Genomic DNA, 13,932 nt, shown 5'->3' with positions numbered 1-13,932 from the left:
TTAGGATTACAGGGTGTTAATGTCGAATGTGTGTGCCTATGATGCGGAGTGATTCACGTCGAAGAGCCACACCTGTTTGAGCAGGGCGAGGATGTAAACCGGGAAGAGGCACATGACAGCAGGGACATTATCGACCGATCTATTGCTGAAATATGAAGGTGGAAACGATGAGTTGAACCGCTGTCAGATTTGACAAGAAGCTGTTTCATGATTTGACAAATATAAGCTTCAATTTCAGTTATTGCTTCTACTGCACAGACTACTTATTCTAATCTAATTCTCTATATTCATCTCTGCTTTTCCCTGTATCACTCTAATGTATTTATAAAAGGCTTTAAAACAAATCAAATACATTTCAAAGGGTAATAAAAGGAATTGACAGAAGATATGACATTAAAGATGGATCTAAAGAAGATTAGTAAGAACGAAAAAAGATTATGCAATAAATCTAAATTAAATAAAGATACCATGTGTCAGCTTTGGTCTTCTATGGACTCACCCATGTTAGCGAGCAGACAGGTGATGAACACCAGCTCCAGCATACAAGTCACTGAGCTGGTTGACCACAGGTAGACACAGTGTCGACCCGGATTCTCCTTTTTCCTACATGGATAGATGGAGAATAATGGAAATGAAAAGATAAAAATAAAATATATACAGGAAAAAAGAAGAAACAGGAATCATTAAAAACACTGAATCCAATATTTAAGTGAAACTATTATCAAATCAGCTGGTCGTGACCCGTGATGTGCATGATTAGTCAACTACACGATGAAATGTTCGCTGGTCTGCACCAGAATTTATTTAAAATCTTTTTCCTTTATTTAGATAGGACAGTGGATGGAGTAGGTAACCAAGAAAGAAAGAGAGAGAGGGGAATGGGAAAGGAGCTGCATGTTAATCTGAACCCAGGCCGTCCCCTTGAAGGACTAATCAGAATCAGAATTATTGTCCAGGTATGTTCACACACACAAGGAATTTAACTTCTGTGAACTGTGCTCTCTTATGTACAGGTACAACATTAAATATCAACAATAAACAGAATAAGAAAATACTCATATTTACATAAATATGAAACAGTGCAGTGGTGAATAGTGTAAAAGATGCTGAAGTAACATGATAAGTAAAATGCAGTTATGTGACAGATGAGTCAATTACAGTGTTGCGACAGGTCTGACACTGTGTGACTGTTCAGCGTTCATCAGAGTGACGGCCAGGGGGAAGAAACTGTTCTCATGTCGGGTTGTTTTTGCGTACAGTGATCTGTAACGCCTGCCGGAGGGGAGGAGTTTGAAAAGTTTGTGTCCGGGGTGTGAGGAGTCTGCAGTGATACTACCTGCCCGTTTCCTGGCCCGGGACCGGTATAAGTCCTAGATGGGGGGCAGGTCTACACCAATGATTTTTTCTGCAGTCTTCAACCTTCCTAAAAGAGCACATGTCACTCCGCTGTTCATCTCCCTCCTCTGGCTCCCAGTTACTGCTCACATCAAATTTAAAACTCTGCTGCTCGCTTACAAAACAGACACAGAAACATCTCCTCCTTACTTTAACTCATCCAGATCTACACTCCCCCCCCCCCCACTACGCTCTGCTAAAGGCGTCTGATCCAACCTTCACAACAGGGTCCTAAGTCTCTGACTAGACTCTTCTCCTCTGTCGCCCCCCGGTGGTGGAATGAACTTCCAAACTCCATGTGATCTGCAGAGTCCCTCTGCACCTTTAAGAAAAAGCTAAAGACCCAGCTCTTTATGAATACTTATACTCTTAATAAAAGGAGGTTGTGGTTTTATTGGCTTCTTTTTAGGGGTGTTTCTTTGAAACGGTATGTTCCTGAAAGTATAAACTCCTTAGCCAAATTTCTCACAAGAGTTTTTTTTAGCAGTGTAATAATACGACTGTCTTTGGAACAGATTTTAAGAGCATGAACAGTGTCAGCTGATCAAAATGTCTTCAGGCATTTTTTTACAGACCGGCCTTCATGTATGACTCATTTTTCTAAAACATTTTCAATGATACAACCTTTTGTTGTGACTAAGGGACGTTCCTAGTGACTAATTCTTTAAACAGAAGTTTAAGCTCAGACAAGTTGACTCGTCTACAATTCTACAATTCTACAATTCACTTAGCAGACTCTTTTATCCAAAGTGACGTACATCAGAGAGTAAGAACAACACAAGCAAGGATCTAGAAAAAAGGGAACAATGTCAGTAAGAGCAAACGATCAGCTTTGAGTCTGATTGGACACACAGGTGCTGACAGGAAGTGACCAGAGGCAAAGCACAACATTGAGGGCAGTTCTTGAGAGCTCTAATCAGTATAGAAACCATCTTATAAGTCGTCGTTATCAAACAAAAACCATCGTCATTACCATCATCATCATCAATAATATGGAGACCATCATCATTAAGTTAGTAGGTATTCATGAAAGAGCTGGGTCTTTAGCTTTTTCTTAAAGGTGCAGAGGGACTCTGCAGATCACATGGAAGACATCAGGAGACATCAGTAAGAGATAGAGTTTCCCTATTTGGCACACAAACTATTAAAGTCTAAATCATATTCACCTTGAAATATCACAGTGCTGCGTTTTAGAAAACCACAAGGCAGCGCTGATGGACAGAAGTTCAACCAGTAAAATGGGAAGTGACACAAATGACGCCATCTGAACCGAGCCGTCACAAAATAAATCTGACTGTCTAGAAAATCTAAATAATGTCGCATGTAGGCTGTGGCAGACTGTCATCCTGTCTTTACGAGAAAGCTTTACATTTTTCAGATGAATCTCCCGGTTAAAGGATCGAGACCCAGAATTTATAGAAGACTTTTTTAAAACATTAGAAAGTGCTCCACACAAATACAACGAGGCACATGAGGCCATTAATCAAGCCAACAGAAAATCAATCATAAACAACGAGGCACATGAAACTGGAGAGATCAATAAAACTGGTAAAATCACAGAGTCACCAACATCAGAACAATGAATAAAAATCTAATGAAAAGCCATTCAATTCAAGTATGTCGAAAGGAGAGATGTAAAACTGAGAGTTAGTTACATGTTGAGGCAAGGTCAGTGTACTGAGAGCTGAGCAGGAAGAGATCCGACCCCGATCTGTTGACCTGAGCGGTCCAGTGCAAGTTTCTTATAGAAGTCTGTGGCCGGGCCGAGGTGTTGAACTCCCTGGGAAACAAAAACAAGGACAAAATCAGACAGGTTTAGGGAGTTTTACTTTCCCGAAAGCTTCATTCATATTAGATACACTGGTACCAGGACTGTGTTTTTTCTTTTACTTAAGCATCAATGAAATGATAAAAGGTGGTAAATGGTAAAGATGCAGACTGAGAGCATGCTCTGCACGCTGGCTGTTGAAGGAATGATCTGTTCCAGGTCTGTCAGAAATATATGTTCTTTTATTTTCAGCCCAAAAAGCTCAGAAGCCAAAGCACAGAAACGCATGCTCCCTTAGAAGAAAGCACATGTGGTTCAAGTTGGATTTATTTCTAATTTTTTTTTGACAGCTCGGATCAAAAATACACCACAGATGATCAAAATCAATAAATCAAAAGGATGACAGAAACACAGCTTTATAAAAAGATCATGGATATAACTTGAAACAGAAAGACTATATGTATAAATCCTCTTAACACTGGAGTGTGGAAGAGTCATTCTCTGCCTTTATATCATCCATCGTATGGTTTGGTTAAAATCACAGACATCTCAGTTCAAAATATCCTTACTTAGTATGTTCTTAAAAAAAAGGCAAGCTGGCTTCTAAATTAGTAAAAACAAAAATGTAAGACAAGAAAATCAAGCTCACACATAACTTCAATTTACAACTGCTTGCTAAATACTAAAGCGTCATTCCCACCTTATTGCTTGAGTGCTGGTTGGGGTCTTGGGGTCTTCCCTTGACTGCAGTGAACCAGCACCCAGCGTTGGCAGCTGGGTCTGAAATACGATGATTATACGATATGATATTTCCACTCACCACTACTTTTTTTTTTATTTTTTTAACTCTTACATCTTAAATCTACTTTTGTGTTCATTGTTTTAAACCAAAAGCACAGAGACAAACTAGTGAAGGCTCTTGGCAGTAATCCAGATTCTCAGATTTATTTTTGGCCTAATATCAAGAGAGGTATTATTGCACCTTCATATCAAATTACAGTTTTTATGTCACCTTACTGTGTTTCATTTCTCGAGACAAGACCGCCCTCTAGTGGACAAACAATCAGCCAGCAGAAAGTTAAAGAACTGAGCGAGAACGTTTACCATATAATCTGAGGAGGCGATGAACTCCACTGTGGCGTTCTGGACCTCCGATCTCTTGTGGGGCTCGCCATATGAATGAACGCCTCGATTCTCTGAAGATCAAAAAAGTCGCTGCAAATCGTTGATTGCTGCTTCAAAAAGATCGATTACATGTCTTCGGTGGACGTCCATCTCAATATACATCCTCCCTCCATCTTAGCAGGTTGAGTGTGCCGGTATGAAATTTAAAGAACGTTCAGAGAAAATTCAAATAGTTTAATTTGGGTCAGAGAAATATCTCAACGCTTTCTGTACAAATTACAGGAAGAAGACGGCGTATGTTTTTCTACAGCCGTGTGCATTAATGTGAAATTGAACCATTTTGAAACGAGGACCGATTTCTGTTTTTAAGAGTGTTCATGTGTGATGCGTTCAGGGCATGCCGGGATAACAGGATTTATAATGCACGTCCGAATGTGTTTAATGTGCCTGTAATAAATATTTCCATAGAGCCCGTACCTTAAAAATGTGTTTTTAATCGAGTCGAGGCGCTCTGATGAATCCTTAAAACACCACACACACACTGCTATATGCACAGAGGTGCTGCTTCTCAACAGGCAAGGCAGGCAACTGCTTGGGGCCCCAGACCAGCAGGGGGCCCTTGATGGCTCACAAACTTTAAACTACAGCAGCAGCCCAAAGTCCAAATTCTGAATGACAGTAGGAAACCTCCCTAAGGGGCCTCTGCTAAGCATTGCATACGTTTTTGCTTTGAACTCCAAAGTTTGTCAATGAAAGCCAACCAAGAAAAATGAATCGAGGAATTATCTGTTTATAGGAGAGAAAACAGACACTGGCACACACCATGGTGAAAAATGTGGGCCTTGCCTGGGGCCCCACCAGACTCGCTGTATATGCACAGCTGTGCTTATTTGTTGGGGGGGCTTTGGGGGGGAAGGGAAGGGATGGGGTAAACAGGTGAACGGGGTTGTGGACTGATCCTGCAACATGACAAACTATCGTCTTTTGCTTTCTTGGAGAGCTGGTAGAGAAACAGGACGGGATCATGCAGGGAGCAAGGCGAGCACGAATACGCCCAACTATTTGTAAACGACTTTACAGGAAAACAAACCCAAAGTCGATTATAATAAGCAGACTTAGCAACACATGTGGTGGTGGTGTACTGGAGTGTGTTAATATGTACCAAATCTTCTGACACTACCCGCTTCTGACCAGAAGGTGGCAGCATTGTCTAAACCAAGAGAAATACACCACACCACATCTAACATGATTCATGCTTTATTCACAACCATGACATTAAAAAAAGGATGTTCAAGTACGGTTGAAGACGTGCTGCAGCATAACACCAAACGTCTCCAACATTTCAGACGTCATTATAGAGCAGCATTACAACACGGTAATGACAATGCAAAACACAAAGTTTTCATTTCATTTATGATACAGTAAAGTTTAAAAGTAACATTAGGTTACAGTTTAAAGAGCCTGACTCAGTTTAAAAACTGGTTTCCAGCAGGTTCCTGTTCTGCAGAACATGAAACATAAACCACAGTCATGACACATCAAGACAAACACATTTACAGGACATTAGCATGAGCTAGGCAGATACAGACAAATAGAAACAAACAGTGCAGATAGTTCAAACAATACTTGAACAATTAATTGTTCATCAGAGTTGTTGGAAAATAAAAGGAGCAGTATGTAACTCTGGCACCTAGTGTTTAAAATGGGTACTGCAGTCCAAATTCTAAACATTGTAGAGAGCAAAAAATATTTGGCTTTGGCCACAAATGTATGTAATGGATTAAGCTCTGTGTCAGACTGTGTCGTCTTCATTCATACACGGCCTGCTCCGACCTCCACCTCAGCGGAGAGGAAGTGTGGACAACAGGAACGAGAGGAATACAAAGGAGAAATCCTTCCTGAATATTATCCCACATGCTCTTTTTGAAACGTCTCCAGATAACACTGTTATTAATCGGTGCTCTACAAATAATGATTGACATCTTTTTCAACATTTACCCGTTTTTATTCCAAAACATTTTTCCCACTCACTCGATCGTTCCATTTCTGATTTTATATGAAACAAAAATGTTCCCAAAACAAAAAAAAAACAGGTTGAGGAGTCCTCGTGTGGTTCTTCTTCACTAAGGTCACTCTTGTGTCTGACATCACCATCAGTGATTCACTCCAACAATGTTATAGTTAAAAACTGCCTCAAGATCTGGTCTCAACTCAGACGCCACTTTGGATTTTTAAGCAGCACCTCTCCTAACTCCAATAAACTCCAACCCTTTGCAAAGCATCTTTACATCATTTGAACTTCACCATCTTTTGATCAGTCAGTGACCCACTTCTTTAGATATTTACAAGCTCCAAACTTTGTCTGCAACAATTTCCCTAGTTTCCCTGCTCTCCCTTCTCCCACCATGACTGACACAGTTTTTAACATTAATCCTCTCCTCAAAGATATCATCTCTAGAACAATACCCTCTTTGCATGCCAGGAGTCGGCCTCAGTAGTAGTGAAACGTGTTCACACATCCTTTGTGCCAGACACTGGGTCTTAAAATGCAAAGTAGTTCATAGAGTCCACTGGTCAAAAAGCAGATTAGCTGGTATCTATCCTGGCACTGACCCTACTGTAGGTGTAATAAATGTCAGAGCCAGCTAAGCTTGCCCACATGTCTTGGACCTGTCCTGCATAATTTCCATATTAGAAGTCTGTTTTCGACTCACTCTCCACCATCACCTCCACAAACATCCAGCACTCACCCATGTTTGGCCTGTTTGGTGTTCTGCTAACTGACCGTGCACTGACCTCTCATTGTTCTGACCTTGTACATTTCTTACTTTACTAGCAAGGCGTGCTGTTTTGATGCAGTGGAAGTGTCAAGGTTGGGAGTGTAAAACAAGGCAGGAGGACCCAAGCGCAGAACTACAAATATTTATTATTCAAGAGACTTCTTCATTCTAAACAACAAGGAGCCGGGCGGTGCGTTACAGCTGAATTGTGTCTGATTTTGGGTTGCTGTAGCTCCCTCAGCACCCGTACTTCCCCCATCCCTGAGCTCATGTGTAGGTAGGCTAGATCATTAGGAAAAAGCAAAGGAAATGCCCCCTTTGAATTTTGAACAGCTGCTTCAGTGGGTTTATCCTGCTCTCCACCCGGTTTAAAAGGCATGCAGCTTTTTCCCATGCAGACATTTACTACTCTTTACGGATTTGGGGAGAAGGTAATAAGATAGGTCAAAGTGTTTTTTATTATTTTTTGAATGTGTCTTTGGCACTTCAGCAATCAGGTCTGAGCTTACGGCCCTGCGTGTGATGATGTCACAGAACAGCATCTCAGCAGATTTCTTTCATGATGAATGTGAGTTGAATCCTAGTGAACTGTCATGTTTGATGGAAACCTGTCTGATGAAGGGCGAGGGCCCGAAGCGTTACATCAGGAGATTTTTCCATTCAGTTTCATTGGAGCAGCTTCTGGTGTGCGGACTCAGAACTTTTCTATCTTTGGATGTTTTTTCTGCACCCAGTACTTAAATGTTTGGATGTGCATGATGAGTACATTTTCTACAGTCTTGTTTCATCATATATGATAAAAAGGAAGGAGTGTAATGTATTATCTTGTTTAAGCAAATGAAAGTGAACCAGTACTGGCCTTCAGTAAAGAAGTGAAACTTTCTGCTGGCACATACCATATAAACTTATCAGCCCAGCTGCGCTCTGTGCGCTGTGTATTTTATTTCTCGGTAAATTAGTCAGTTGATAAAGTAAAACGTTGCTGAAAGGACACGGCCGTCTTTTCCTATAAAACGGGGCTTGAAGTGTCAGAAAGTCAGTCAGTCAGCCTGCTCACTTTGTGTGTACTGCTCTGACCCTCCTCCGACACCTTTGCTCCTCTGCAAAACCACACTCTTCACCGTTTCAGACGCCACGACCAGACGAAGACAACAACCGCCGCCGCCGCTCTACTTCAAACTCCAAAGGTTTGTTTTTTCTCTCCTCTCACTGTAACATGTTCAGCTCTTTAATACTTTAGACGTTCACAGATTAGTCTGAATGACATAAAGAATGAATTCATGTTTCACAATATGAAGTCCTAAATGATATCATTTGCACAGCATTTAAATGAAGTGTTTATCTGACTAAATAGAGATTTAATAGTTTTCAGCTTCTGTCAATTCTTGAGCGATCCACTGAGCTGTAATATTTAACAAGACTGTAATCAAGCTGCTCTCTGTTGATCTCAGACTGAGAATAACAGTTTGTAACAGAGCGTAGACACATACCTCCTCTGACAGAAAATGTCTAATTGTCAATCTTTCCACATTTTCTTCACTTTAGGAAATCATGAGGATCCAGTTTGCTTTGTTGCTGCTGATTTCTGTGCTCTGCATCGCCGCTGCTGAGGATGAGCGTCACAGAAAGTTTAGAGAACAGCACGTCGTTGACAACATGGGAGAGGGCGATTGTACTACTGTAATAAACACAAAAAACATCAACAAGAATGGCGATTGTGAAAAGATCAATACCTTCATCCTCTCTGACATGAGTGCAATCAATACCGTCTGTAAGAATGGAGAGCTGTATGATGTTAAAGTTAACAACATTTTCCAAACAATGACCAAAAGCACGACCAAGTTCTCAATTATCATCTGCAAACTGAAAGAACCTGTGTCAAAAAACAAGTGTCAGTACGAGGGTAAACGTGACAACAGATATATTATAATCAAATGTGTTGGAGGCTATCCTGTGCACTATCAAGGGGACAGCGGGTTGTGAATGTCTTCTTGTTAACAATATGAATAATTGTTTTTGTTGCTTCAGTGAAATGTAAACCCCTCTTCTTAGACGATTTGACCTTTTGTGTTGTTGTAATGTTTACTCAGTGAACTGAACTTAGTTAAGTCACATTTGGTAGAGCTGCTCAAAGTTACCCAGAACTTCCAACTTTTTTTAAGCAGGCTGTAAACATGTTGTGTGGTCTCTCTGTTTGTCCAGCTCTCTGAAAGCTCCTGCTTTCACTCCTGCAACAACAGAAGTCGTGTTAAAGGGGACATATTATGATAAATCCTCTTCTTCAGTGTTTCTGAACATATATCTGTGTAACCTGAGAGTCTACTGACCCACAAAATGTGAAATAAACACATCCAGTCCTTTGTTTGTGGTCTGCATAAGTCTTACAACACAGAGAAAAATGCTCTGTTTCAAATGTGCTCTCCTTGTGATGTCACAGTGGGATTCTGGTAAAAAAAAAAAAAAACCCTTCCCTCCCCTGGTATCTCCACCCATGGACTCCACCCCAGACTAGAACAATACTTTTGAGCAGGTCGGCCATTTTTATTCTCACTACAGAGGAGTGATGTCTACGGGGAAAACTCGGGGGGTCATTACATTTAAAGAGACACACACACCAAAACGGAGCGTTCTGAGAGAGCTGGTTTATACAGGGTCACAAACCTCCTCTGGTGCTTGATTCATGTTATATTTTGACCAAAGCACAGATGTTTCATTTAGACCACAGGGGGACTGTTTGAAAAGGTGGAGGAGAGGACTGTTTGAAAAGGTGGAGGAGGGGGACTGTTTGAAAAGGTGGAGGAGGGGGACTGTTTGAAAAGGTGGAGGAGAGGACTGTTTGAAAAGGTGGAGGAGGGGACTGTTTGAAAAGGTGGAGGAGGGGGCTGTTTGAAAAGGTGGAGGAGGGGACTGTTTGAAAAGGTGGAGGAGGGGACTGTTTGAAAAGGTGGAGGAGGGGACTGTTTGAAAAGGTGGAGAAGGGGACTGTTTCAAAAGGTGGAGGAGGGGACTGTTTGAAAAGGTGGAGGAGGGGGATAATATGTGCTCTTTAAACATAAGCCGTGTGGGCATGCTTTGCTGTTTTACATTTTCTCCTAATAAGGGGGGAAATGTTTTGAACCCTTGTTAGAAATCTCTTTGCTTATCGAGCATCTTCAAACACTAGCATGCTCACAAACATAAACCACATTAGTGTCGATAGTGTAGCCCCTCTGGGTTTATTTGGCTTCTCCAGCACATTTCTTTCAAAATGTATATTTTATGTACTGTCTGTTCTTTCACTGATCTATTATGTTTTATTTTGTATTTTAAGTGCAATAAAATAAATCAAAATAAAGAAAGTAAAGAAGAAGTAACCATGGCAACCACTCGCGGGCTGAGTCCATCCTGCTAACTGTGGCGGTTTTTGTTATTTCTGAGACGCCTCAGAAATGACCCTCTTCCTGCTTCAACATCTACCGTGCAGCTCAGAGGATGAAACGGGCCCGTGCTGCACGGATACGACCTTTTTTCAAAGCAACAGGAGTCATTTAGAATGACGTCATAAAGCGGTCCACTTCCTAGTTTGAGCACGGTTGTGTTCTCAGCTCCCTGCAGACCGTACTCGAGTACACATGAATCGTGACCGAGACCACCTCTTCAACTGGACTCGGGCACAGTACCGGAGTTCGGTATGTTTGTGTTCACGCTGATCAACGTCGGGGTCAAGTGTTCTCGGATCCGGGTCGGGGTCCCGAGTGTGAAACCACCCTGTGTGTCAACAACCTCTTAAGAACTACAAACTCCTCTGCAAAAATCCTCCGTTTGGCATTTCCGGTAACCATGGTAACAATAGACCATGCAAGCACGAGTTTTGGTTTTCTCCTCATTTCTCGGAAAATGCTGCTAAACACAGAGGTGTGTTTGTCGTGTGTGCGCGTACGGCCATTTCCTTAGTGGAAGTGGTTAAAGAGCAGCGTCTTCCTTTCAACACACCGTGGTTTAACACTGCCTCGTCCGTCACTTTACAAGTTGTGTCTCCACTACAGTTGCAGGTGAGCGACGTCTTGTTCTTTGTTTGGTTTCCAGCATTGTTATAAAGCCATCGACAGTTATCTGCTTCTCCCCTCTCCCCCTCCAATGAAAACAACCTCTGAGTTGACCGTAGTCATGACGACCATGTGAAACCGACCTGATGAAGAGAACATGGTTACAGACGAGCTGATGTATCCGTGTATAATCTACATGAAGTTTTTATCACAGCAGCTCAAACAGCGACAGTACGACAGCTTTCAGCAGCAGCTCACGCTTCTTTATGCAGCGGTCTGTTTCCACAGCAACGGTTAACATGTCGTGTCTGTCATGGCAGCGGTGATGGCAACACACGTCCTATTACAGCTCTAAAATGAAAAGATTTATCTTCCTTTGATTACTGTTGGAAATATTACAGGTGATGTAAGTACTCAACGTACAAATTATTTTATTGAGATACTTTAGTGTAAAAATTCAACATTTTGTACGTTTTAACTTCAGATTACTGAGGATGCAAACAAGAGAAAAAAAGACCCTCTTCTATTCCAACTGACCACAAAAACCTCGGCGGTGAGATTTCTGCAGAACAGCGAGACAGGAAGTGAACCTTAAGACGCCCAGCATCCCCTTAAATCCTCTCATCACTCTTCAGCGATCGAAATCAAAGAAAACATCACAATGAGCTTTTCAGCGATTCCACCTCTCCTTCTTCTCCTTCTTCTTCATCCAGGATGTGAGTGTAAAAACATTTATGAATCATTTCTTAAAGGTATAAAATTGTTGCCACCTTTCTCTCGAGCGTGTGTATGACATGTACCTGAAGTCCTGTTGTGACGATCGCTTCTCTTCGTCTTTTCATCCAGATGCTCTGATCTCAGTGACATCATTTGGACTCGGGGAACCCGGCACTTTGATGTGTCCGTTGCCTGATTTTGAGTACAGCAACACTCGAGTGAAGTGGTACAAGCAGAGTGTCGGTGACACGCTTGTGCTGATCACTTCTCTGATGAAAGGGGCTGCAAAGTCCAATTTTGAAAAATCGTTTCCTTCGTACCGATTTGAGGCGAACATCACTGCGACCATGTGCTCTCTGACCATTCTGAAGACAGTGCCGGAGGACGAGGCGGTGTACCACTGTGCCATCTCTACCTGGAACCAGGATCATTGGAGTGGGACGTATTTGTCTATAAAAGGTAAAGCATGTCTGTTTCTTTGATACCCAATATATTGTTCTTTTTCTTCTTATCAAGGTTTATTTTAGACTTTTTATTATGAATTTATTTTGGAGACAGGACAGTGGATGGTGTCAGAATTGGTGGAGAGAGAGAGAGAGAGAGAGAGAGAGAGAGAGAGAGAGTGGGGAATGACATGCAACAAAAGAAGTCAAAGGTCGGATTCGAACCGAGGCGGCATGCTTGGAGGACTTCGTACATGGGGTGCCACTAGGCTACCGGCCCCCCACCTCATTTTCAGTTTAAATTCACCGGCTGATTTTAAGATTTGAATACTAACTGATAAATCTTTAACGATCTGGCTCCCCCTGATCTCTCTGACTTTGTAAAAACACTCAGATCAACAGATCAGCTGCTTCTGACCGTCCAGAAAAAACAAACTTTTATTCCTCGGCTTCGGTCTCTGCTCGAGCCTTCTTATTTTCTATTAACCCTTTAAACTTTTCATGTCCTGCTGATTTCACATCTGCGTTTTACACGTTTTGATTACGTTTGAGTGTGCAGCTCTGTCACCTGTTGTGAATTTTATTTAACAACATTATTTATTTTTTAATGTACTTCATGAAATCATTTGGATTGGATCTGATTTTAGAAGCAGGACACTTTGTCCGCTTACAATTTCAACATTATTATGACCTCCTTTTGTCATTTTTATGTTCCAACTCGACGATCTGGACAATCTTTGACACTTTACAATCTTCTGTGTTTGTAGGAAACGCTGAGAGGATAACAGACATCACTGTGGCTCAGTGGCCGACAGTTTCTCACTCTGTCCGTGCAGTAGACTCGATAACTCTGCGATGTTCAGTCCTCTCCGACTCCCAGAAAACGACCTGTCCAAGTGAGCACAGCGTGCACCTGATTGGAGTGCGATCAGATGAATCACGTGCTAACATCATGTACACTGATGGAAACAGAGGTGATAAATGTGACAATAAATCTGAAGAGCATCCAGCTCCAAAGACCTGTATCTACCACTTCTCTAAGAACGCCCCCGCTGCAGACGATGGCACGTTTTACTGCGCCATGGCCACATGTGGAGAGGTTTTATCTGACAACGGAACCAAACTGGAAGGTGAGGGTAAAAATATTATTATTCTGTTAGTCAACTATTCTACTCTTATAGCCGACTCAAATGCTTTTAAGGTTTGAATCATCTTATTCTGCAAAATCGACAGCTAACTATATACGTTCTGTCTGAAGGGCCTTTCATATGCAGCTCTCAAAAAGTTCATTGTCTATGTGTTGTGCGGCGCTGGAGCGTATCTGCACCGAGCTGAGCCCAGTGCAAGGTCGCGCTTGCCGTCAGTGAGCGCTTTCAAGCTGGTCACAGCGCTCTGTGACGTCACCTCCACGCGTCCAATAGGAGGGATGGTGTCTCACTTTCCTGAGCTCTAGTTTAAAGACCTACCGGGACATCGGAGAGCGAGAGTTTGTAAAGACATGTCCAACAGTTTGGGCGAACCAGGTGTGTTTACAACCAGCGGTAACCTCCGGTCTTGAAAAATTAAACCAATGCAGATGCAATGCAAAATCCTGCAGTTCCTGGAGTGTCCACTAGAGGCTGGCTGCAGAAGCACAGGAAGTCACATACACACCCATTCTAAAAAGCCTGTTTTTACAG

General features: G+C 42.0%; 1 protein-coding gene across 1 annotated transcript in view; it reads left to right on the top strand.

The window, feature by feature from the left end:
* Positions 1–11,579: 11,579 nt before the first annotated feature.
* Positions 11,580–13,932, top strand: part of LOC132981602 (uncharacterized) — a 4,594-nt gene continuing 2,241 nt past the window's right edge. Inside the window, exons 1-3 of the mRNA XM_061047545.1 lie at positions 11,580–11,809; positions 11,940–12,269; positions 13,021–13,383. Coding sequence (XP_060903528.1) covers positions 11,755–11,809; positions 11,940–12,269; positions 13,021–13,383 — 748 coding nt within the window. The 5' untranslated portion in view covers positions 11,580–11,754. The remainder of the gene's footprint in view (positions 11,810–11,939; positions 12,270–13,020; positions 13,384–13,932) is intronic.

This window comes from Labrus mixtus, chromosome 10 (genome assembly GCF_963584025.1).
Source record: "Labrus mixtus chromosome 10, fLabMix1.1, whole genome shotgun sequence".
NCBI lineage: Eukaryota > Metazoa > Chordata > Actinopteri > Labriformes > Labridae > Labrus > Labrus mixtus.
This window is presented reverse-complemented; position numbering and strand designations above follow the sequence as displayed.